Here is a 27,425-nt window from a genome sequence, read left to right on the forward strand (position 1 = left end):
TTTAATAGCTTGTATCATTGCTATTTCTAGAATTTTGTAAAGTACTTCTCATTAGTAATAAAAAGTTATTCCCGTTTTACATAAAACAAAAAGTGTCAGGTCTTTGTAATAAGTGTAGCTCAGGGACAGTAAATTGAGAGAGATGTCAATTGGTAGGATTTGTTGCAATAACTTCATAAATCTTTCATCATATGTTTGTCCGTGTGGTTAATGCAGTGTCCGTGACACTGTACAGCTGTAGCACACCATCCTGCTTCTTAAAGTCCAAAGCGTGCAATAAACAGCAACATTCCACATGCATTCCGAATCACTTGCTGGACCTGCGTACAAATGTTTTGCATTTCATGGGCCATCTTGATTGCTCACACAGACAGAGGAGTGATCTTATAGGGCTCTATAAAATCATGAGAGGAATAGATAAGGTAGAAAGCCAACAGCTTTTCTCCATGGTAGGGGAAGCTAAAACTAAAGGGCATAGGTTTAAGGTGAGAGGGGAGAGATACAAAAGAGTCCAGAGGGACAATATTTTCACATAGAGGGTGGCCAGTGTCTGAAATGGACTGCCAGAGGTAATGATAGAAGCAAGAACAATTTTGTCATTTAGGAAACATTTGGACAGGTATGTGGTTGGGCTAGATGTGGAGGGATATGGACCATAAGCAGGCAAATGGGATCAGTTTAATTGTGAAAACTGGGCGGCATGGGCAAGTTGAGCCGAAGGGCCCATTTTCTTGTTGTAGATCTCGATGATCAATAATCCCTATGACCTGATCTGGCCTAAATGTGACGCCGCTGGCCTTTATGTGACTCCATATCCACAGCAACTCTGTTGTCTCCCAGTCTCCACAGTGGCATTACAAAGCCAGTCCAATCAAGATGCGATTAGAGATGGGCAAATCAACACTCCCCTGAGTGATTAACAAAAGGAAAACTCTGTCCCTCCCTATATCTGATCCGCTTAGCTTCTCCAGCACTTTCTCTTTTCTTTCCAGATCCCCAGTGGGAGTTTTGCTCAAGTTGTTGTTGTTGTAGATAACGAACAGGACTACAATTACCACAGACCCTTGCGGTGGGAGCAGCGTCTGCGCATGGGCGACGTGTCTCCCGCAGAGGGACCTGCCAGGAAAGCGCAATCCGATTGGTCCCTGGCCTAGCGGGGAAATTCCCTTCAGACGAAAGGGTAAACAAGGCGTCGGCCATTTTTGGTGCAGCGTCCGTTTCTCCTTAGTGTCTTTCTTTCACTTTCCCGTTAAAGCCGCTGTTCCGCGACGAGGAGGATGGCGGCTTTACCTCATAGATTTCGTTGACGCGTTGAGCCTCGTCCTTTAGAATCCTGTTCGAAAGCGGATTTTCATTACCACGGCTGGAGTCCGGAAAAAAAAATGGAGGTGGCCCCGCAGCTGTTGAATGGCATCGCATCCAAACAGATGTCCAAGCTGGGCACTGGTAAAGTGGCAGCGCCATGGGGTGGCCAGGTTAAGTTGGACAGCATGGGGCTACCTGCTGAGGTAGAGGGCGATGACTACTACGACAGTGGCATTGGCTCCCTCAGTGAGCTGCAAGTCAGGCAGTTCAACGAGTTGGGTGGCGTTGACCAGAGTGTTGATGGTGGGGAGAGCAGGGATGGCATGGGGCGAATGTCCCCAGGCACCGAGCCTGACATCTGCCTGTCCACCCAGAAGCGGTCAGAGACCGGTGTTGGCCAGATCACCCAGGGCATTGAGGATGTGAAACTGAGTGGCACTGGTCAGATCACTCTGGGAACGGAGCTGGGCACTTCCCAAGAAGCAGTGGATGAGTTGAAGGAATTGCGCCACTATCGAACTGAAGACATGGACTCGTGAGTACCTTTTGCATGAGGGGTTAATTAGCTGTCAACTGTGGGTGGGCATAGATGGTATGGCATTGACTTGGCTCAATCATTCCCAAGTACAGTTGCGGAAACACACCTTCAACCCACGTGTTGCTTTGCCCAGTACCAACAACTTGCAGCTGAGCTCAATAAACTTCTCTGGTGAATACAAAAATAACTGGCACGATTTCAAAGACTTGTCTCTTACTCGGAAGTTGGTGCATTTAAAAGTCACTCCAAAGACTTGAGAGCAAAAATCAAGTTTGATCCATTTCCATTGCAATACTGAGAGGGTATTGCAGTGTCAGAAGTATTTCATCTTTTAGATGAGATGTTAAATCAAGGATTTTATGGTGCTATTAGGTGGAAGAACATGAAGTGTGTCCCTATGGTGACTTGATCAACATTTTACTTCCTCTGCCAATGTCACTGAGGAAAAAGATAATTTGGCCATTGATTATTTTGTGGGATCTTGCTCTGTGGAAAATGCCTTCTGCATTTTCCTCTTATACAGTGACTATATCTTTCGAAAGTGGCCCCGTGGTGCTTTGAAATCTGAGGTGATGAAAAGTTTTATACCAATTCAAGTTGCTTAATTCCCCTCTCAACATGTTCTTAGAGGCAATCCTATCTGTAACACTCAACTCAAACAGATTGTTTTCTATGACGTACATTATTTTTATATCTACTTGAATGTTCAAAGAAATAATGTTAAAAATCACACAACACCAGGTTATAGTCCAACAGGTTTAATTGGTGATCACCTGATGAAGGAGCGTCGCTCCGAAAGCTAGTGCTTCCAATTAAACCTGTTGGACTATAACCTGGTGTTGTGTGATTTTTAACTTTGTACACCCCAGTCCAACACCGGCATCTCCGAATCAAAGAAATAATGTTATTTTTAGACAGCATTATTATTAAATGGACTGCAGTGGATCAAGAAGGCAGCTTCTCAATGGCAGCTAGATATGGGCAATAAATGCTAGCCAGCCAGCAATGCACACATCCTATGAATGAGTAAAAAACATTTTAAAAAGTATTACGTGATGTGATGACTGAAACACTGGCTTTTCTTTCATCTGTGTGACCTTTCGTTTGAATTAATCACTGTGGATGAAGTGATCCCATGTGAAATGTGATAGTCTCTGTTTAACACACTCCTAGGTCTACAGCACCAAATTTCCTTTTGATGTAAATTTCATTTTAGACTGCAAATTGTCTGACTATTGCAGAAATGTCACCCTAGTGCAGTTGGAAGTGGTCTTGGGGCTCAGACATGTTTCTGGGCTGAGTAGAGGAGCTTGAATCTGCATTCTTATATGCTGGGAGTACTTAAAACTCACCTTGACTGCACAAAATTACCGAAATTTAAACATCCCTTATCTTGAGGAATGCCACTTCCACATTAAATCAGTTTTAAAATAGAATACTGTAGAGACATGAATTATCTGATGCATAGCATCTCTGCTTTAAAAATTACTTCTCCATTAGTAGCCATGACCTTAAGTTCTGGAATTTCCTCCCTAAACCTCTACGGTACTCTACTTCTGTTTCCTTTTTTAAGGTGTCTTTTGAAACATAGATCTTTGCCTGAGCTTTTTTCCTAATATCTCCCTGTTTAGCTCAATGACCAGGAATATTTTATTTTCATCTTTTGATTTACTACATTAAAGACTGTATATAAACACAGGTTGCTGTTGGGAGCAGATCTTTCTCTCGGACTGTTGTCAGGCTCACACGCTGCATGCAATCTGTAGTTTTCCATTCTGACACCCCTTTAAGTGCAGCTGTTTTTGACCAAGTTCTGCAAGGTGATGAAATAATAGAATAAAGAATATACTTGTATTTATATAGCAACTCCTCATGTCCTCAACACATTCCATCAAAGTTCACAGCTCGTGGATTATATTAACATGTTGTTACATTGGCAAAATGGCAGGAAAAAAGCACCGATTGGATAGCTCCAAGTGATGGGCTAATACCCACACAGAACTCTGAAACTTAAGATTGTACGTAAGAAAGAGTACCCTGGATCTTGTACATATTCACTGTCAGGGAAGCAGTTAGGGCCTTGGTATACTATCAGAAAGGTGGTATCTCTGATGGTGTAGAACCCCCTCAGTCCTGCACTGAAGTGTCAAGCTAGATTTTCTGTGTTTACTTTTTGTGGATAGGAATGTACAAGGTTTTACACTGTTTCAAGAGGCAATAATTACAAGCTATATAAATGTAAATCTTGACTTTGTCGATTGCAGTGAGGGAAATATAAGCATGTGACATTTCCTTATGTTTGGCACACTCTACTCATTTGGTCACCAGCTTTTTCTTATACTTCTTGTTAATGCCTTGATTAGAATTTCTATTTTTAAAATGACCCATCATCTTATACCACTTGACAAGCCACAAATGCAGCCTCTGATAACCAGATATCTTTGATGTACTATGATGGGATTCTGAACTTAGACCTGGCTTCTATGGGCAACATAAAGAGAAATCCACTATTTCATGCTGAAAAACCATCAAGTAGTACTGGTAGCAATAACTGTCAGAATGAGTAGTATTATTGATCATGGCAATTTTCTTAATTTTTACTTGACTTCTGGGGCCTCCTTTCTGTTGTAGTTTTCTAGTCTCTTTGTTGCCTGTTTCACTTGTATTTGGAGAAATACTTTTGAAATGTGAAGCATTGTTATATTTAGGGAAAGTCAGATTATCAGTGCACATCCAAGGTTCCATGACCTGCTGAAAGATAACTATCTAAATACTCCATTTTAATGATAATGTTTAAGGAGTAATTATTAATTTGTTTGAATTTCGGCCTTTCACCCTTCAGGGCAATCATCCTTCCCTAACCTTTTTCTTCCCTGGTCCCTCATCCCTGCTGTCTCATTGGTAAACACCCTTTGAACCCCCCTCCAAGTTTTTGACATCCTTCTCAACAGATGCCTAGAATTGGACACTGGCCTGCAAATGGCACTTAACTAATAATGAATAAAGTTTCAGTATGACTTTTTTGTTTTCGTGTTCAGTCAACCTTATAACAAAGCATAATTATGGATGATACGGAGATGCCGGTGTTGGACTGGGGTGTACAAAGTTAAAAATCACACAACACCAGGTTATAGTCCAACGGGTTTAATTGGCAGCACACTAGCTTTCGGAGCGACGCTTCTTCATCAGGTGATCACCAATTAAACCTGTTGGATTATAACCTGGTGTTGTGTGATTTTTAACATAATTATGGACTGAGGCTCAAGCCCACCTGCGTATCTTAGGAAGACAAAATCCAGAGTGTGCACGAGGGAGGGATTAGAATTGCGTTCTATCTTGGGCATGTGAGCATTTTCCAACTGTGCATGAAAAGATGGCAGGTGAATGTGAGAAAATTAACTCAGGAATGTCATATAATAATAACTAATGTCACAACATCAGGGCCTAAACGTGTTTCTTGCTGCCACCCATGAGCTACTATAATGTTTATTTAGTTTCTCATATTTGTTGAAAGTCAGAAATTCCCTTATTATTGCAGTTGCAGGAGTTTGTCATAGCTAGTCTGCTGTCTATTTAGTGCAGGAGTTTTCCAACAGCTGACAATAGACATAGGAACAAAAGTAGGCCATGTGGCCCATCGTCTGGTTTGTCATTCATGAGATCATTGTTGAGATGATATAGAAAGTGCTGGAAAAACTCAGCAGGTCTGACAGCATCTGTGGAGCAAAAAAGTTAACATTTCAAGATCAGTATGACTTCTGTTTGGAGATCGAGGGTGCGGTGCTGGAAAAGCACAGCAAGTCAGGCAGCATCTGAGGAGCAGGAGAATGGATGTTTCAGGCATAAGCCCTCCATCAGGAATGACTGATGAAGGGGCTTATGCCCAAAATGTCAATTCCCCTGCTCCTCGGATGCTGCCTGACCTGCTGTGTGTTTTCAGCGCCACACTCTGATCTCCAGCATGTGCAGTCCTCACATTCTCCTGTTTGGAGATGTTTCTCTCTCCACAGATGCTGCCCAGCATATGTTGTAATTTGCTTTTATTTGACTGGTAATGATCATTTCCACTTTCCTGCTGTAACCTCTCAAATCCTGGTTTCCGTAATTGATTTGAAATCTATCACAACCTTGAATGCATTTAACAACAGTCTTTCCAGCCCTCTGTGGGAAAAAAAATTCTATAGATCCACTACCCCCTGAGAGAAAAGTATCCTCTCTCCTCTGTCTTAATCTGCTCTCAAACCCAGCAATTGAAGACCCCTCCCCCCGTTTTCTTTATACATGTAAGCTGTTCACTAATTTCACTAACATTCACTTCATTACCCTGAAGATTTAGAAAGGCTGTTGTTACTACTGTTACTTCATTGAGGGAATAAATTCCAAGTGAAAAGATAAACAAAAAATTGGCATTACACTGACTGGGCCTTTTCTGCTGTGATTGCTGCCTACATAAAGCACAGTGTTATGCATATGTATGTTAACTTTCAATCAAGACCAAAATGTTGCCATTGGACTCTTTTTTTTTTGGATGTTCCTCAAGCCTGCCTGCAGCAGGAACATCTATTTGGAAATTGGCTAAAGATGAAATGAGGCAGGGATTGAGGGAGTTATATCCACCTGCTCAGTTTTATTAAAACATAGTCAGCATAGAGGAGTTAAAATCATCCCCCTGGGCACCTTGTTCTGTACATAGCTACCCCCTCCAAAAAAAACTTTCCAAGTTTATGTTCCCACCGACCTGTAAAGTGAGCTGACTTGCAGACTTTGTCCTGTAATAAATAATGTATGTAGGTTTATGGGGAAAACATGGAACTAGACATTGAAAAGCCCTGTTGCATGCATCTAAATTTTTTTCAGAATGTTAATAATCATACTCTCCATTCCCAATTTTAAAAATCACACAACACCAGGTTATAGTCAAACAGGTTTATTCGGAAGCACTAACTTTCGGAGCGCCGCTTCTTCATCAAATGATTGAAGGAGTAGTGCTCCAAAAGCTTGTGCTTCCAAATAAACCTTTTGGACTATTACCTGGTGTTATGTGATTTTTTTTTAACTTTGTACACTCCAGTCCAACACCAGCACCTCTAAATCAATCATTCCCAATGTTCTTTTCAGTTCCTGTTGATTTGCTGCTGGGGAAAAGTTAAAATATTTAGCTCAATAGCAATGTTAGAACACTGATAGATAATTTCTTCTGTGTAATATCATGTGTCAGAGTTCTTTTCAAATATGTATTTCTGCATAGTCAGAGCGAGTGCTTCCTTTCTACACTTTGTGCTAAATCATGATTTCTACCTAACAAATAGTGCCAAATGGCACAGATGTAGATCTTTGTAAGATCTTGAGTGCTGTCAAATGACAGGTGGGTCTTCTATTTCATCAAACACCACCAAAGAACACTACAAATTCAAATTTATTGCTCCCCTCCCCCACCCCCAGTGTATTGTAATATTTAGTCAGATAGCTGGTTTAAATCATTGAGGTAATTTGATTGTAGTTTGCGATCCATGCTTTTAAAAAAGAGATGAAATAAACAGACAGTGTCTGCTTTGTTCATGAGAATGTTAATCTTGACTAGATTTGTCAGTTGTGGTAACTATCGAATGCAGCAATAGTCCTGGAATTTCCCGGCATTTGATAAATTCTCAGTGTACAACTGGCTTTTTAACAGCTTTGTGGACATTGTTCCTTCTAAAGAAATTGCAGTTAATCATCTATCTATGGCTAATATTGCAATGCATCCAATGAAGGAATTCCCCACCTCCCTGCTCCAATTTTCTTTTCTCCTTCCTTGAAATCTGCTTCAGCCAAGATACTGTTTGTCCAGCGCTCTGACCATCCATTCAAATGTCTTTTTCTCATCATTTTGAGCAGGAAGCAATGGCAAAGTTCTCCGACCTTGGAGTGTGCACCTAAATCTGATCCTTCTCCTGATTGCCCATATAATTGTATTTCTCAACAAGAAGCACTGGTCAGCAATCAGGAATGGAAGCCATGCCTTATTTCTTACTTTTCATATCCCAGTGGTACTGAAAGCAATTCTTATGCTTTTCCTGTGAGTTAGTATGATGTAGTCTAGGGTTTGACCTTGGACACACCTGCAATTTTTAAGCACATATTTCTGTGTCCTGCCTTGTTGCTGACATATTGGACAAATCTGAACTCCCGAAAGATACATTGGATAGTCCCAGTGCCAGTCCTTATATTTAGCACCAACTACTATCTACATTAAATGATTAGCACGGATTATCATTGCTGTCCTGTTTTTATGCTTGTGCTCTGATTAACAAGGGATACATTAAGTATTATATCTTAAAGGTCAATCAATTACTTACTGTTGAACGTGAAGTAGCATTAGGAAATTTTCAGATACTGGGCTGAAGGAAGCATTTATTTTCGCAACAGTTAAACAGATGTTAATGTGCAGGCTAATTTTGAAAAATTAATTTTTGGAGATACTGTAAGGTTGTTCTGCTATAACGTGCATTTTATTAATGCAATTGATGAATTATGAGCACTGTTTCTAAAGCGTAAACTTCTAAAGTGCGTATTGGTTATAATGCAATTCCTGCTTCATTAGTTTAAATGGTGCTGCTATTCTGCAATTTTCTTATTACATGGGATTGCATGAGAATGGAACTACCGCATTATAGCAGAACTGTCTGTATGCACTTTGACCTGATAAGGATTTGTTGCCTCCTCCTATATGCCCATAAGATCATGGTACTGTTTGGAAGGAAATAAGGGTTACTGAACAAGGATGGTGAAGGCACGATAATATAGTCCCAGATTAGATGATGTGTCATTTATAGGAGAACTGGTAGATTGTGTTCCACGTGTGTTTATTCTGTTGACTTATGTAATGCTTCGCCTAACTTGCAGTAGTCATTCTGCACACTTTGCACTCTTTCAAAACACCATTGCCCATGGTGACTGCCTCATGACTTGCTTTTCAGTGTGTTTCTGTGCATTGACTTCATCATTCCTGGCATCATTTGCAAGTTTTCGTGGTTGTGCATCACTCTGTCTTAGCAGTCTTCTCTAGCCCAACTATTTCCAACAGACCTATGGCCTTCTATTTCTTGTCTTCCTCGAGCTATGTTAGCCATACGTCCTATAATTTCTAAGCATCCCCTCTCCACCCATGTCTTGCTGATTTTCTATTCTTTAAAAGTCTCCTGAAACTTTAACTTTATAATGTCTCTGTGTTCAGTCATCTCTTCTAACTGCTCAACATTTGTTTCTTTAATTTATCCGTAAAATGCCTTCAGATACTTTTTATGGCAAAAGATGGAATGCAAGTTGTTATAATGGGGAAGAGAAGCAGATTAAATGTAGCTTTTCTTTGATGCTCACTTTTTGAAAATGCTGATATCATTCTTGGATTGTAGATTAGTGTCAAAAACAATCTTAAAGGAAATTGAGAAAGACAGTAAGGAGTTGGTTTTTATACAAGGTAATATGTGGTTCATCATTAGCTGTGTAATAATCAGAGGCTGTTTGGCTAAGTGAGTTTCCTGCAGCAAAGTCAAGCATGTCTGATTGACTTCTGAGCTAGAAGATTTTGGGTTCAAACTCCACTCAAAGAACTTGAGTTCATGACCAAAACTTGACACTTCCCTGTAGCTCTGAAGTTGTACTGCATCATCAGTTACACTGTCCCTGATATGGTGTTAAACAGAGGCCCATTTGCTTCTCTCTGGAGGTTGACCCAGGCTCTGTGACACATTGAGGCATTTCATCTTAAATTGGAGCATGTTAACTGTCTGCGTCAGTTCTATATGATGTGTGATTAATTGCCAACTTCATTCTCAGAAAAGTGCCGACTTCGGTCAGTTCAGTTCAGTAGTTTCCAAATTAGTCATTTTGCCTATTCAGTGCCTGAGGAATGAGCTAGGAAACTCAGTTCAAACATATTATGGGATTTATTTGCACATAACTTGGTAATTTTTCAACATTGATCTGCCACATTAATACATGTTTTGCTAGCTAGTACTTGAAATTAAATAGATATATCACTTATGTTTGCAGTATTTCTCAAACTGGAAAATTCTTCTGATAATTTTAGAGGGAGATAACAAGGTCTGATAACTTCCATGGTTGGTAGAAGATTCATAATTTAATTCAACCGTTTAGACTGCTGTTTTCGTAAAGGTACTTAAATTCAGTAAGAATATACATTAACTTAAAAAAAGTGTCTAGAGTTGATCAGAGAGTCCAAAAGCCTGTTGTTTTCTGTCTTGATTATACGTTGAACTAAGCATTAATAATTCTGTGGGGTAAAAAAAAAACAAAAGTTCACAATCCTTTCTGTAAAGAAACTCGCCTTCATCTCAGTCCTAAAGTAACAGCTTTTCTTCCTTCCCTGATTCTAGACTCCCTATCTCAAGTGGAGCAACCTCTCAACATCCATCCTGTCAAGCCCTTTAAGAATTTCACACACTATATCACATCATTCTTAATTCTAGGAATACAGCCTAGTCTATTACGTCTCCTCCGACATGCTGCTTAACCCATTCAAGCGATCCTTTCTTACAATGGCCTGAAGGCAAGTCTGTCCTTCCTTCAGTAAAAAAACAAAACTGTACATGATCTTCAGGTGTGGGTCTTACCAAGGTCCAATATAATTGGAGTAACACACCTTCACTGTCATACCCTAATGCACTTGTGGATTACCACTATCTTCTGTAGAGCAGTTATGGATGAGGCACAATTGTTGGGTTTGCTCATGTCATTTGCATAACAAGAAACAAAACGTTTCATGGCATTGTTTAAGTACACGTTGTTTTCTGTATGATTACCCCAAAGAGTTGTGCTGTATTTAATATATTTTTGAATAAAGCAGTCGTGTGAAATACCATGGGGAGGTTGACTAACATTTATGAATATTTTTTAAAATAGGGCACTGCACCTTTCTGTCATCCATGAGAAAGAAGACTTTTTCGTCACTATTCTCTGCTATATAAAGGATACTGAATACCTCAACCTGCAGAATGACTTGAACCAGGTGATTAGTACTGCACATGAAATGTTAACCCTGCTTTCTCTGTACAGGTGCTGTCAGACCTGCTGAGTTTCTCCAAAATTTCTGTTTTCGTTAACAGAGATGAGGCATTATGTGCTGCTGTTGTTTTCAAACATTTGGTTAGATTCTTTCCTGGTAACATCGCCTTATTATTCGTGTGTTGCACCTTCCTTGTTATTCTGCTACAATGTTAGGAACATAAGTTTCTCCTCTGCACCCCAGACTGCTGTCTCTCAAATAATTTGATATTTTTCCTCCACCATCTCTGGCAGACGGCACTGCATTTGGCTGTGATCATTAAGCGTGCTGATTTTGTGGAAAGGTTGGTGGCTGCCGGGGCAAATTTATTGCTGCAAGAGAAGGATGGGAACACTGCCTTACACCTAGCGTGCATGGAAAGAGCTACCAGCTGTGTTCACATTCTCCTGTTTCATCATACTCTTGGCCTAAGGAATTCCAGTCTTTTTGACCAATCCCAGGTCACACAGCAGCTGAATTGCTACAACTATAAAGGTAGAGTCTTTTTATTAATTTTTGATAAATCACATTCTGATTATAAGGGCAAACAAGAATTAACAAGGTAATGAAAAAAACGGGGTCCCTTGATGAGCTATTTGGCATAGAGTTGTGCAAGTTAGCCAGTTAGACCTGAATGTTTGATTCTGTGCTGAGTTAACTGTTTCAATTGGAGCTTTGATATTGGCTTGAATAGATCTAGGTTTTAGATGGGTTTAGTGCCCACTGTGTAGTGATTCCAACTGGAAAGTGTACACCAGTGCGACCCAAAAGGGGTAACCATGAGAAAATAAACATTGCAGATAAATGTGCAAGAAAGTCAAGGTGGAAAGCAAGAGATTCTTTAAATATATGAAAAGAAAGAGAGTGGCCAAAGTGAACATAGGCCCCTGAGAAATTGAGGCTGGAGAAATATTAATGGGGAGCCAGGAAATGGCAGAGAATATGAAATAGGTATTTTGCATTCATCTTCACATTAGAAGACATGAATAACATTTCAAAAATACTAAATAATCAAGGGGCAAAAAGGGGAAAAGAAATAAGTACAAGAACAGTCACTAGATATTAAAAGAAGTAGCTAAAGAATGCACAAAGAGTAATCTTTCACAAAGACTTAGATTCTGGAAAATTATCAGAGGATTGGATCGTTGCCAAAGTAATACTTTTATTCAGAAATGGAAGGAGACAAAAAAAAATCTGTAGTGCAGTTAGCTTATCAACTATTATTTGAAAAGTGTTAGGATCTGTTATAAAGGATGTAATAACAGAGCATTTGAAAATACATGATATGATCAAACAGAGTCAGCATGGCTTCATGAAAGGGAAATCATGCTTGACAAATTTCTTCATATTCTTGGAGGATGTATAAAGCAGAAGCTTGTAGATGTAATATGGATTTCTGTAACTGTTTGATAAGGTACAAGACATTGGGTTGCTTAATAAATTAAGAGACCATGATATCGGAGGTAATATATGAGCACAGATAAAGGATTGGCTAACTAATAAAAGACAGAGTTGGATAAAGGAGACATTTTCAGAATAGCAACCTGTCACTCGTTGAGTGCCTCAGGAATCAGTGCTGGCACCACAATTGTTTGCAATATATATAAATAGGTTGGGATGAGGAGAGTGAAATTACTATAGCCAAGTTTGCAGATTACAGAAAAAAAGATAGGAAGGCAAATGATAAGGAAGACGTATGGTACTCCTAAAATCTTGTATGCATCCCAGTAAGGAATCAACAACTTGAGAAAATTGGAGGGGCAAAAGAGAATTATTAAATACAAAACCAAAGATAATTTTTATTTTGCCAGGTATCAAATATTAAACTAATGGATTTTCCTCTTTTTGTAGGACTCACACCCCTGCACTTAGCTGTAAAGGTCAATGACGTTCATATCGTCGAATATCTTCTGCAGTCTAATGTTGATATAAACGCAAAGGCAAGTACTCTTAATTTGTTCAAAATTGAGACCAGGTTTTTGAGCCTAACTGCAGGGCTGCAAACGATTTGGTTTCTCTTTTGATTTGTTTTAAACAGAAGGGGACGGCCCCTGTTATAAAACTGATTTTTTTTTTGTTCCCCACCTACTCCCATTTTAGGATTCTCCCCTCCCACAGTCCTCACTAAGACCTCACTTTGTTGTCCTCTAAACAGCTGTGGTGCAGAAGCAGAGCACAGACCATAAAGTGAAGATTAACAGTGCCACGTGTTTATCCAACTGTGAACAAGAACACAATGTGCCTATCGAATTCAACCAATAGCCCCTCCCAAAAAACTGATTAACTGGATGATTGTATTTTTATTAGTCTACCATATACAAAATAGCTGCTCTGTTTGTCTGCTTCATAACAATAATTACGTTTCAAGTCTCATTCTTTTTGTTGATTGCACTGAATGTAAAAACCAGGAGCAGAAGTTGGCCATCTGGCCCATCGAGCCTGTTCTGCCATTCAATAAGATCATGGCTGATCTTTTCATGGCCTCAGCTCCACTTACATGTCCTGTCACCATAACCCTTAATTCCTTTACTGTTTAAAAAAAAAATCTACCGTGACTTTGAAAATACTTACTGAGGAAACCTCAACTATTTCATTGGGCAGGGAATTCCATAGATAAATAACCCTCTGGGTGAAGAAGTTCCTTCTCAATTCAGTCCTAAATCTGCTTCCCCCTAATTTTGAGGCTATACCCTCTTGTTCTAGTTCCACTTGCCAGTGGAAGCATGCTCTCTACTTCTATCTTATCTATTCCCTTCATAATTTTGTATGTTGCTATAAGATTCCCCCCTCATTCGTCTAAATTCCAAGGAATATAATCCCAGTCTACTCAGTCTCTCGTCATAAGTCAACTGCCTCGACTCCAGAACCAATCTAGTGAAATTCCTCTGCACACCTTCTAGTGTCTGTACATCCTTTCTCAAATAAGGAGATCAAAACTGCATGCAGTACTCCAGGTGTGGCCTCACCAGCACCCTATACAGCTGCAGCATAACCTTCTTGCTTTTAAACTCAATCCCTTCAGCAGTAAAGGACAAAATTCCATTTGCCTTCTTAATTACCTATTGCACCTGCAGACTAACCTTCTGTGATTCAAGCACAAGGGCATCCAGGTCGCTTTGCACAGTGGTGTGCTGCAATTTCTTACCATTCAAGTAATCCTTTTTACTGTTATTCCAACTGAAATGGATGACTTCACAGTTATTAACATAAATGTCTGCCAGACTTTTGCCTACTCACTTAAACTATCTATGTCTCTTTGCAAAGTTTTACACTGTTCTGCACACTTTGCTCTACCACTCATCTTCATGTCATCCGCAAACTTTGACACACTACATCTGGTCCCCAACTCCAAATTATCCACGTAAATTGTGAATAATTGCAGTTCCAACAGTGAACCCTGAGGCACATCACTAGTTACTGATGGCCAAACAGAAGGGCTCTGTCCTCGGGCCTCGACTGTTTGTAATTTTTATTAATGACTTGGATGAGGGGACTGCAGGATTGGTCAGCAAGTTTGCAGACGACACAAAGGTTGGAGGTGTTGTTGACAGTATAGATGGCTGTTGTAGGCTGCAGCGGGACATTGACAGGATGCAGAGATGGGCTGAGAGATGGCAGATGGAGTTCAACGTGGATAAATGCGAGGTGATGCATTTTGGAAGGTCGAATTTGAAAGCTGAGTACAGGATTAAGGATAGGATTCTTGGCAGTATGAAGCAACAGAGGGATCTTGGTGTGCAGATACATAGATCCCTTAAAATGGCCACCCAAGTGGACAGGGTTGTTAAGAAAGCATATGGTGTTTTGGCTTTCATTAACAGGGGGATTGAGTTTAAGGTGCGTGAGATCTTGTTGCAGCTCTATAAAATTTTGGTTAGACTGCACTTGGAATACTACGTCCAGTTCTGATAGGAAAGATGTGGATGCTTTGGAGAGAGTTCAGAGGAGGTTTACCAGGATGCAGCCTGGGAGGGCTTATCTTATGAAGAGAGGTTGACTGAGCTCGGACTTTTTTCATTGGAGAAAAGGAGGAGGAGAGGGGACCTAATTGAGGTATACAAAATAATGAGAGGCATAGATAGAGTTGATAGCCAGAGACTATTTCCCAGGGCAGAAATGACTAACACGAGGGGTCATAGTTTTAAGCTGGTTGGAGGAAAGTATAGAGGGGATGTCAGAGGCGGGTTCTTTACACAGAGAGTTGTGAGAGCATGGAATGCGTTGCCAGCAGCAGTTGTGGAAGCAAGGTCCTTGGGGACATTTAAGAGACTACTGGACATGCATATGGTCACAGAAATTTGAGGGTGCATACATGAGGATCAGTAGTCGGCACAACATCGTGGGCTGAAGGGCCTGTTCTGTGCTGTGCTGTACTGTTCTATGTTCTATGTTCTAATAGTACTCATTTATCCCTACTCTTTGCTTCTTGTTGGTTAACCAATCCTCTATCCATGCTAATACATTGCCCGTAACGCCTTGCATCTTTATCTTATGCAACAGCCTTTTGTGTGGCACCTTGTGGAATGCCTTTTAGAAATCTAAATACAAATCTACTGGGTTCCCATTGTCCACCGTGTTCATAATATCTTTGTAGAATTGCAGAAGATTAGCTAAGCATGACCTGCTCTTCATGGACCCATGCTGTGTCTGTCCACAGGGACAATTTTTATCTAGATGCCTTGCTATTTCTTCCTTGACAATAGACTCTAGCATTTTCCCCACTACAGAAGTTAAGCTAACTGGTCTATGATACCCCATATTTTGTCTACTTCCTTTTTTAAACCATGGCATCACATTTGCAAATACTTGGAGGCCTCTTAACTCATTCCTCCTTGCTCCCTGTCCTTAGCAGATTTTGCCCTAGTGCACCAGCCATCTCTCCACCCAGATGCACCACTTGCATCTCATAGGAATACCAATTAAAATCAAAAGATATGATCATATCACTCAGAAAGAGTAGATCAATCAGCCCCTCAAACTGCTCCGCCATTCAGTAAGTTCACATCTGAGTTTAACTTCAACTCCACATTTCTATCTATCCCTGATAAGCTTACATCCTCTTGTTTGCCAAGAATTTGTCTAGTTCTACCTTAAAAATATTCAAGGGCTCTGCTTCCACCACATTCACAGGAAGAGAATTCCAAAGACTCAATCTTCTGAGAGAAAAACATTCACCTGATCTCTGTTTTAAATTGGTCACCCTTGATTTGTAAACAGTGGTTTCTATTTCTAGATTCTCTCATGAGAGGAAACATCCTCTCCATATCTACCCTTTCAAGTTCCCTCAGGATATTGTATGTTTCAATCAAGTTACCTCTTATGGTTTTGAACTTCAGCCCTTTCCTCCCACATTCCTGGTTGAACTGCCTTCAACATACTTCTAATTTTCCTTAAATAAGGAGGCCAGTACTGAACACAGTGTCAGCAGCTGTGGTCTCACCAGTATTCAACTTTCTTTGCAACCCAAAAGATCATTCATGGATTTCAAACCCATTAGTTTTGCAGGATCTTCTGCGTGCAAAACTATTGCCATTTTTGTATCCATGACAACATTCCAAATGACATGCTGCTACCTCTCATCGTTTACTTGTTGGTTATTATAAAGATCCTCAGAATGTTTCTGAGCAATGATGCATGGGTGGGAATTGCTAAATTTTTGTATGTGTGCAATTGTATGCACTGGGAATTAATGAGAAGCTCTTTGGAACTAAGAAACTGGTTACCCATTTGTATTTGTGTTGGGTCTATGAAACCTTTTATCTCAATCTTTTAGGAGAGGTCAGCAGGCCGAACTGCTTTACATCTGGCAGTAGAGGAACAAAATCAGCAAATTGTCAAACTCTTGCTGGACTGGTGCGCAGACGTTCACTCTCAGATGTACAGTGGCTATACACCAATTTGTCTGGCTGTGTGCAGGCCTAATTGGAGCATAACGCAGATGCTCAGAGACTATGGCTCTTCAGAACCAGATACAGATGAGGAGTCAGAGGAGAATGAAGAAATTGATGAAGATGGCATGGTATGTAAAGCTGATGAAAAGAGGCCTCGTCTAAAACTCGATGTATGAGTGGATATAGGACGTAGCTTGGCTGCGGTGACATTAGAGGATGGGTGCAACTTCAATTAAGGAGGAAGTTTCTTATTATAAACTGAATTTTGTTCATTTCTTGGTCTCACCTTTTTCCCGAAAGTTGTCTGCCCTAGATCTCCACCTTTGTCCTGCGCTGCACTTAGACATTCCACATAGGCTAACTGAAGCCAGTCCAATACATATGTCATCCATGGATATAGGTTTGCTTGCTAAGCTGGAAGGTTTGTTTTCATTGTTGGTATCTGCAAGTAATGCATTTGCTTTCTCAATGTAGTCTCTATAAAAACGAACCTTCCAGCTCAGTGAGCAAACCTACGTCCAGAACCTCAACCTGAGCTACAAATCTTCTCAAAACTTGCTAATATGTCATTTATTTCCTCTTGTCTTACTTGCTCTATACATTTCAATTGATTTTTTGCTTCCACTATCTTTCAATGCCTATCGTTTAAGCCATACAGTCCTCTGAAGCTATGGCAACTTGCATTGTTTGTTTTAATGATGTTACCAGAATATTCTATCTTCTCTTTGTTGTTGTGCACCAATTTCATTTTTCTCCAACCGCTTCCAACATGGGAGATGACAACCTAATGATATTATCACTGGACTATAAATCCAGAGACCCATGTTTAAATCCTGTCACGGCAGATGGAGAAGTTTGAATTCAATAAAAAACGAGCTAAGAGTTAATGATGACTATAAATCCATTGCCGATTGTTGGGAAAACACATCTGGTTCACTAATGTCCTTTAGGGAAGGAAACTGCCCTGTTGTGGTCTGGTCTACCTAGCAGTGTGGTTCACTTAACTACCCTCTGGATAATTAGGAATGGGCAATAATTGCTGACCTAGCTGGCCATGCCCTCATCCTTGAATGAACTTTTAAAAAATTTTGTTGGGAGTCCTTTATTCTGTATAGGATATGCAGAATATTCTGTAAAGCACATTTCAAATGTATCAGTAGTTTCTTTGTTGTCTATGTCTCTCAGGCATATAACAAAAATGGATTGGGGACCTCATGTGGTGCAGTGTCATGTCCCAGCTCCCTGGACCACGACATAAGGGTTTGAGACCCACCTGTTGCAAAGCTGTGTAATGACATCTCTGAACAGGTTGATGAGAAAAATTGGTTCATTTGTTTTTAAAAAGATCAATTTACTTTGGTGAAATTGTACGTTCCAGTGATGGAATATTTATTTTCTCTCTATACTTCAAATTGGAAGCATGTTCTGTGGTTCACATTCTTCATACTTGAGACTAGGCTGGACAATGTCAGTGTGCTTAGCAATTAAAATCGTCATTTACAGTGTGAAAACAGGACCTTCGGCCCAACCGACCCTCCGAAGAGTAATCCACACAGACCCATTCCCCCTACCCTATGACCCCACGTTTGCCCCTGACGAATGCACCTAACCTGCACATCCCTGAACACTACAGGAAATTTAGCATGGCCAATCCACCCTAACCTGCACATCTTAGGACTGTGGGAAGAAGCCAGAGAATCCAGCGAAACTCACGCAGACACAAGGAAATTGTGCAAACTCCACACAGACAGTGGCCCGAGGGTGGAATCGAACCCGGGTCCCTGGCACTGTGAGGCAGCAGCGCTAAACACTGAGACACCATGCTGCACTAATCATCTTACAGTTAGGGACATTGCAAGACAAGCCCAATCTGGATTTACCTATGACATCGGCAAATTTTTGAACAGTGTTCACCAAATAATGATCAGAGGCAGTAATCCTACCTTTTTTTTCCATCAGTTATAGAGCCGTTTTTGCCTTCCCCTAACAGATTAGGGGTTACTTATGTGTACTCTGGTTTATCAGCCGATAGACACCATAGAATATCTGAAGGAGTCCACTCGGCCCATATCTGGTGCTTTCTGTTTGAAAAAATATAATTAATTGATTCTGTCATCTTGTTCATTTCTGTAGCCCTCCACATTTTGTTTCTCTTTTATTGTATAAAATTATCTTTGAAAATTTTAATTCTGGTCTACCTGTTATAGGAAAGATGTTAAGCTTGAAAGGGTGTGGAAAAGATTTATGATGTTACGGGACTTGGAGGGTTTGAGCTATAGGGAGAAGCTGAATAGGCTGGGGCTATTTTCCCTGGAGATCCGGAGGCTGAGGGGTGATCTTATAGAAGGTAATGGATAGAGTGAATCGTCAAGGTCCTTTCCCCAGGAGAGTGATGTTCAAAACTCAAGAGCATAGGTTTAAGGTGAGAGGGAAAAAATATAAAAGGGACCTAAAGGGCAACTTGTTCACATAGAGGGTGGTGCGTGTATGGAATGAGCCATCAGAGGAAGTGTTGGAGTTTGGGACAATGACAACATTTAAAAGGCATCTGGATGGGTATATGAATAGGAAGGGTTTGGAGAGATATGGGCCAGATGGGACTAGATTAATTTAGAATATCTAGTCAACATTGGCAAGTTGCACTGAAGGGTCTGCTTCCGTGTTATACAGCTCTATGACTCTATGTAGTATCTGCTTGCAACACCCTTTCAGGTATTTAATTCCAGTTTATTATAACTTGCAACTTCTTTTTAAATAAATCCTCTTCAGCCTTTCATTCTTTTGCTAATTATGTTAAATCTGTGTTCTCTGGTTACTGATTCAATTTCTAGTGGAAATGATTTGTCTCTAAACTTGAGCTGATCGAAGACTGCTGCCTGTAACTGAACTCACATCCAATCTTTTGTACCTTTTCCTCAGAACTCCTGATTTTTTTACTGATTAGAAATCTGTCTTATCCTTGAATACTCTCAACAGCCCTGCTTTTGCAGCCCACTGTTGTCAAGAATTTCACAGATTCACCACCACCTGAAAGTAAAGGTTCCTCCTCATCTCTGTCTTAAAAGGATGGCCTCTTACTCTGAGATAATGCCACCTGGTCCTAGACTCTCCCACAAGGGGAATCGGGGTGAAAGTGAGAACTGCAGATGCTGGAGATTAGAGCCAAGACTGTGGTGCTAGAAAAACACAGCCAGTCAGGCAGCATCCGAGGCGCAGGAAAATCAACATCAGTAGGAATGGTGAAGGGCTTTTACCCGAAGCGTCGATTTTCCTGCTTCTCTGATGCTGCCTGACCGGCTGTGCTTTTCCAGCACCACACTCTTTGCACAAGAGGAGACAGTCTATCAGCATTGACCTTGTAAAGCCATTCCAGAATCTTATATGTTTCAAAAAGATCTCCTTTCATTCCTCTAAACTTCAGTGAGTATAGGCCCAACTCTCCTCATGTGAAAATCCCACAGGCACGGGATAAATGTAGTGGACCTTCTCTGGACTTCCTCCAATGCTTGTACATATTTTCCTTAGATAAAGGGACTGGAATGGTTCAGGGTTCAAGGTAAAAACCAGCAGAAATGCAGATGCTTTAAATCAGAAAGAAAAACAGAAATTGCTGGAAAAGCTTGACAGATCTGGCAGTATCTGTGGTGAGAAATCAGAGTTAAAGCTTTGGATGAAGTGATCCTTCTTCAGGTTCTGAATTTGTTTCAGTGTCATAGATGTTGAATGTTTTTCTAATGCTGTTTCATCTAGTGTCAGCTCCACGTCTATCTCTTGATTTTAGGTACCGGTAACTCTCTCTGGGTCGTTTTCCCTCCCGCTGTTTTAGATGCTGACATCAATTTAGAATAGCGTACCGTAGCATGAGCTGGGTGGAGGGGATAAGCTAGTGAATGAGGAACGTTTGGAATACTTGGAAACCGAATGCTTCCTACAGCTTTCTTTATTTGCTGATGGTAAAAGGTTAAAATGTATTCCAGAGAGTTCGTTCTTGACTATTTTTGGATAGTAGAATTCCAGAGCACAACTACGAGTGCAGCATTTTTCTATTTCTTTGTTCTATCTCTGATTTTTGGATTGTCTGTTAGTTCTAAAGTAAAATCCTCTTTCACCACAGACTAAACATTGAGTCTCCCACAAGCTCATCATTCCACAGCATTTCAGCTGCAGTGACTCCATTTATCATATACATTGTGAATGCCATGGAAATAAACTGTAGTTACCTGTATGGGACATTTTTTTGCTTTTAACAGTTGTTGTTGCAAGCTGAGTCTGCACAGGTTGGGCACAGAACTGGGTATTTTGGATCCATTGTACAACGATATTGAGACAGAGGGGTGTTTTAACTGCTGCTAAACAACTCAGAAGATAGTGGCATAGTGGTATTATCACTAGACGATTAATCCAGAGACCCAGATAATATTCTGAGGTAATGTTCAATCCAGGTTGAAATCCTGCAGATGGTGGAATTTGAATTCAGTTTCAGAAAAATCTGGAATTTAATGATTACCATGAAACCATTGTTGGTTGTCAGAAGAATGCATCTAGTCCATGAATGCACTTTAGGGAAGGAAACTGCCATCCTTACAAGTGACTGCAGATCCATAGCAATATTGTTGACTCTTGTCCCACGTAAGCCAAACCAGGTACGTCATTAGTGGGCCGTTAGTGACCATTTGTGAACCAGATGGGTTTTTACAATGATCAACAGTGGTTGTCATTATTCCAGATTTTCAAACTTCACCATCTGCAGGATTTGAACCCATGTCTCCAGAGGATCACCAGTCCAGTGATTACTGCTGTACCATCATTCCCCTATGTTGTTGCACATCCCTAATTGCCTAAGAGAATGTGCCTTTTGAGCCAATGTATTCAAAGTGGTGTAGGTGCACTTTCATTGCTGTTAAGAAAGCTTTCCAACATTTTCAACCCTTTGACAGTGAACAAAGGGTGATATAATTCTAAGACAGTGTGTCCTTGAAGGGACCTTTGATTTGGTGATCCAATGCATCTGCTACCCTTGTTCTACTTGATGATGGAGATGGCAGGTTTATTAGGAGCTATGGAAGGAGCCTGGAGAGTTACTGCATTGCACCTTTTATATAGTCATTCTACCTGAGATCATCCAACTCGGAGAATCGGGATTGAACCAGCGGCATTCTTTGGCTCTCTGACCTGGGAATAGTGTACTTAATTCACTTCTTAACACAGATCTACTGTGACAGCACATGATGAGGATGTGAGGAGGGAGAGATGAGAGGATTTCTGACTTGGTGGTTAGAATGTGGATCTACAAATTGCATTGTGAATCCTAAGCTGGCAGTAATAAAAATCAAAAGGCTTTTTACCAGAATTGCTATTCATTGATCACCTGGTGGGGAAAACCAGAGTGTAAGGATACCTGACTATGACTTGCTTGGTCTTGAGTTTGAGTCAACGAACAAAACCTGTTGGCAGTTTCACACTTGAAGAAAACTCCTTCTTTTGAGGTACTGCTGGAAGTGGAAGCCAGTGAGAGAATCACCTTCCAAAAAAAGTGACAGTTTTTTCAAAGCCACACCTGTGAAGTGCAGCCTTCACAGTCTATGCAGACAATTAAAAAAAAAAATGACCTTATTTGTTTGTGGACCTTGTGCAGTGGTTAGCCATTAATCCTTCTGTCAGACATTTCAGCTCTTTCAAGCACTGCTCTGGCTACAGACAGCTCACCAAATGGATCAGTCATTTGGTGATCCTGCTTGTTATATCTCTGAAATCCTTGAACTCTTTGTGTTGTATTCTGAGATTGGGATGATTTGTAAGTGATGAGATTATTTGTAGGGGTTAGTGACATGGTAGATTGAAAGTTAAATCACAAAGAATTAGTGAAGAGATCAGGAAGTCTTTCTTTTGTACAGAAGTTGATTAAGTATTCCTATGCACTGTGTTATATGGAAAATACATTCATTATTCTAAAAGTGAATTAACGCAGTTACTAATAAACAAGGGATAGTAAAGATTAGAAAGTGACTGAGATTAGACCAAGTAGAATATAGTAGAAGAATGTCAGTGCAGAGTTGAAGGACCGAATGGCTGTTTCTGGAATGTTAACTGCAACTCAATGAAGTAACCTTTCACAAATGTTCTGATTTCATTAATGTTTTTTCCTCATTCTCTTTTTGTTTTGTAGGGCGAGTATGATGACTTTGTGGTGCATGGATGTTAATAGAAGATCAGAAAATTCTGATGTCCTGCTGTATTTAAACATTACAGTTGAAGCATTAAAGTGGTTCAACTCTACTACTGCAAAGGAGCACCATCATATAGTCATTTTCACTGTCTTGTAGCCATGTATTGAGCCAATATCTAGGAGTAGTTTTTATAACCTGGTGTCTACAAATACAGATTTTTGGTTTGTATAGAACTGATTGCCACTCATGTAAGTCAAAGGGGAACCCAATGTAAAAATACCAGTTATGTGAGACATACAGTAGGCCCTGAAGTTGGGAAACATAGGGTGAACGCAGTGTAATCTGGCAAGAAGGGATACGCTTGGCAAAATTCAGGAGGATGTTTTAGTTCTGATTGTTAAACCTGAATATCGCTGGTGGGGTTTGGTGCTGAGGACTGGAGTATGGTTAGTGGTGGGGGGGATGTGGAGCAAAGGGACCATCACCGTTTTTTAAAGTTTGTAGCTGTGCTGGCTCTCCACACTGCAATCAGCCTTTTGCCTGGAGGTCTTGTTAACCCATAGCCAAAGGCTCCATAGTGATATTCTTAATTAGAAATAAGAGGCTCCAACATGAGTTTCTTTTTTAAAAAGACGCTTACAAGGCTCCTTTGTTGCAGTTGCCTTCCCATCCCTGATAGAATCAAAGCTTTTTCGTGCGTGTCTGTTTGGAAGATTCCCAAGGTTGACTCATAAGCAAACTTCTGAACTTGAAGTTGCATGAAAACTGGGTTTCTTTTCTCTGGAAGAAGTGACATTTTAGTTTTGGTAACTCAGTAAACGAGAGTAGCAGGGGGCTGGAAAGTATTAGTTAGCTAAGTTGGCTGGATAGCAATACAGAGTGATGCTAATAGCATGGGTTCAATTCTCGCACCAGCTGAGGTTACCACAAAGGATTCTCCTCAACTTGTCCTTTCACCTCTGTAATGAGAGAGCAACCCTATGGACGATGGTTCTCTTTCACTGGGTTCTGCCTCCACCAGTATCTCATAGTAGAAACAGTCAAAATTGGGAAGATTAAGTTGCAGCATATTGGATTGCACGAAGTGGATTAAGTAACTTGTTGGAATGCAGTCTCTGGCCAAATGAAACTCACTCTAGGATCACATCATTCACAAAAGTTGGAGGCAGTATTAGGGAGTCAAATGTTAAAATAACTTTGGGATTTTTGTATGTTAATTTGAGCTGTAATGGATCACAATAGACTCCATGAACTCAGCAGAGAAGGGTGAGGAGAAGAGGCACATGAATAAAGCTGAAATGCAAAACAGATTTTCTGGTTTCATAAAAGTAATTAGCAATTCATGCAAAAAAAATGCATAGCACATGTATTTCATGGTCATTGTTTTGGTACATTTACATTTAAAATATTAATACTTCAGAATGTCTGAACTCCAGCTTTGCAATAGTTTGATGAGTTGATATGAGTGGTAAATCCTCTTCTGCAAGCTGACAGGCATAAGAGTGTGTAATAGATCATTCAGCCCATCAGACCTGCTCTACCCTTTAATACAATCATAGCTGATCAAATACTTCAGTGCCTTTTACCCACACGAGCCCTATAACAATTGATGCCAGAAATCTTTTTACCTTTAAACATTACTGATGGCTAAGCCTCCACTACCCTCTGAGTAGAGAATTCCAAAGATTCTCAACCTCTGAGTAAAATATAAAATTCTCCATGTCTCAGTCTTAAATGGCTTTTCTTTATTTTTAAATTGTGGCCCTGGATTCCATGCTCCCCATCTTCCCTGCATCTACCTGTCAATTCCTTTGTAACTATTTTGTCGGTTTCAATGAGATCACTTCTGATTCTTTGAAACTAGAGAATGCAGCCCAGTTTGCCCAATTCTTCCTCTGTGTTAAAAGAGATCTGACTTCTAAAGCTGATGTTCCATGTTGCCGTTGGGAGACATCTATACATTTTGTCCCCTGGAGGACTGGGGAGAGAAACAGACTGAAGTTTGAAGGTCTTTTTCCTGGTGACAGGAGTACTTCACAGCAAAAGAAATACTGGTCTTAACAGCCCTGTTAACTCATTTTTGAAAAGCATAGACCTTGTGAGCAAAACTGGACACTGCAATATTCGTCACAATCTGGTTAATGACTGTAGTGTTTGAAAAAGCTATATAGGTTGGACTTTAAAATCTCCTTGTTCCACCCATCCATCTTTTGCTGAGAAAATAAGCTGGAAATGTGGCATCGTAAAGTCTCAGCCTGATTCTTTTTATAAAATTATTTGCTGGACACCTGAATCACTGGCAGGGCCAATATTAGCCGTTCAACTGAGTGGAAAGGGCAGACAGGACTCGAGCCGATATCTCTGGGTTTGGAGTCCTATCTAGACCAGTTTGGGTGAGGATTTCAGCTGCTGTCATGAAAGTTGAAACAATGTCCCCAGTGTATTATAATGAAACAATGGGAGTGCAAATGCTGAAAATCTGAAGAAGGATCACTGGACCTGAAATGTTAACTCTGCTTTCTCTTCACAGCTGCTGTTAGATCTGCTGAGTTTCTCCTGCAATTTCTGTTTTACTTTCCCCAGAGCATTAGCCTGAGCAGTTTGTCACTCAGTCACTCCTGAGCTCTCAATCTCTCTCTCTCTCTCTCTCACGCACACATTTTCTCTCTCTCCCATACACATTCTGCCCCAATCCAAATCTGATTGGCTGTTACAAGTGTTTTCATGCTTTCTAGCTGGATAGTAATGTTTGATCGCCAACAGTTTGTTTCTTAGCATGACTTTTTTTTATTGAGTACATGGTAAAACCAGTTCAAGCTTCACATTGAGAAAGACTATTCAAGTTAAACTCCTCAAGCAATGATAGTGAATAAGATTCATCCTATTCAGTCATTTGTAGGAATTTGATTCTTTAAATCCTTCTTGAAATGGGAAACTAGTATGATATTCATCTTGAAAGCAGCCCTTTATTGTTAGAAGAAATCTTGTTTGTGCATCTTTTGTCCACTTTCCTGTTGTACTAATATCTGGTCACAATTTCAACATTCTGAGGTTGAAGCTACCTGTAAAAACATGTGGGATGGGAATCATTTGAACAGTTGCCTGCAATACTGTAATTGCAGACTCTGGCCATGAGGGTGATGCTGGTTTTAGAAGGCTCTCATTCGTTTGCAATGCTCTGGCTAATCTATCAGTATCAGTTAAAAGCTATCATGAAAATATGGTCCTTTGTTTTCTACAGTTATTCTCCATTACAGCATTTTTTTAAACATTGCATATGTACAGAATGTCTGGTTTGGTTTTGATGTTGAGACATTGAATGATATGTTTTTGTCATGCTTTGTGTCATGTAGGCACTGCTAAAATGTAGCAATGTTTTTCTTTCGAGTCTACAATTTTGGCTTTGTTGTTAAACTTTTTGTTGAATTGTTTTATTTTAATTGTATCATACATTTTCTTGTAGCTGCATACTGGGATTGCTAGTCAGTGCTTTGCTTGCCTTAAAGACTGATATTAACCACTGAAGATAACCAGCACTTTTTCTCTTTCTACAAAAACTGACAAATAAATATTTGCAAATATAGCTGTAAAACTTGTTTTGATGCTGTTAGGTTTGAACATAATGAGCATTTCTTTTTTACTTTTGGTTTCGTAGAGTTCTTGTTAGCCAGGGAGGTTGTGCTCAGACCTCACAGCTTTTAGCTCATAATTGAGGCTGACATTTTGTTTGTTCGTTATTTTTGGAATGTGAGCATTGCTAGCTGTTATGTTACCTGACTTGTTTTTTTGAGGGCAAAAGAGAATAGAGTATACTGCTGTGTATCTTACAACAAATCAGGGAAAGGATGGCAGATTCCCTTCCCTAAAGGTACTTCAATGTTTTCTTCAGCACCCAAGCTCTCAGTTCCACATTTATTGTTTGAAATGAAATTTACCACCTGCCACAATGGGATTTGAATCCTTGTACTAGAGTATTAGCCTGAGCCTCAGGATAACTAATCCAGTGACATTACCACAAAATCACCATATCCCTATGACTCTTCCATGCAGCACTCAGAGAGTACCGTGCTATCAGTGTTTGCTAACTGGTGATATGTGATTACTGGACAAATCAGACCGAACGTTGCAATTTAATTTGCTTTTTATTTGTTGAGGTGATCTTTTACTGAAAAACAAGCATGCAATGCTACTGATTTGGTTTTAACAATGAGACCAGTTTATTATGCAAAAGAAAAGATAAAATAGAATAAACTAAGCTATTTATACAAACAATTTGTAGCACAATTTTCACAAAAGAATTTTCGCAAAAGCACAAAAGAAAATTTTCAAAACACTTAAGAATACAATGTTCCATGTGTCTCAACAGCATCACTTTACAATACTCAATTACTTGAGAGAATTCCCTTCTCTATCCCATCTATAGGTTTAACTGAATCATAGCTTTTAATTCCTGGTGTTGAGAGTTTGATAGTTTCTTC

At 40.1% G+C, this 27,425-nt stretch overlaps 1 protein-coding gene across 1 annotated transcript; it reads left to right on the forward strand.

Moving 5' to 3' along the window:
• Positions 1-1,149: 1,149 nt before the first annotated feature.
• On the forward strand, positions 1,150-26,539 carry LOC140454587 (NF-kappa-B inhibitor beta-like). Its single transcript, XM_072549449.1, has 6 exons — positions 1,150-1,840; positions 10,748-10,853; positions 11,144-11,384; positions 12,741-12,829; positions 16,663-16,908; positions 22,947-26,539. The coding sequence occupies exons 1-6, from the start codon at positions 1,383-1,385 to the stop codon at positions 22,980-22,982; spliced, it is 1,176 nt and encodes a 391-aa protein (XP_072405550.1). The 5' UTR covers positions 1,150-1,382; the 3' UTR covers positions 22,983-26,539.
• The last annotated feature ends 886 nt before the right edge of the window (positions 26,540-27,425 follow it).

The sequence above is a fragment of the Chiloscyllium punctatum genome, chromosome 29 (genome assembly GCF_047496795.1).
Source record: "Chiloscyllium punctatum isolate Juve2018m chromosome 29, sChiPun1.3, whole genome shotgun sequence".
Taxonomy (NCBI): Eukaryota; Metazoa; Chordata; class Chondrichthyes; order Orectolobiformes; family Hemiscylliidae; genus Chiloscyllium; species Chiloscyllium punctatum.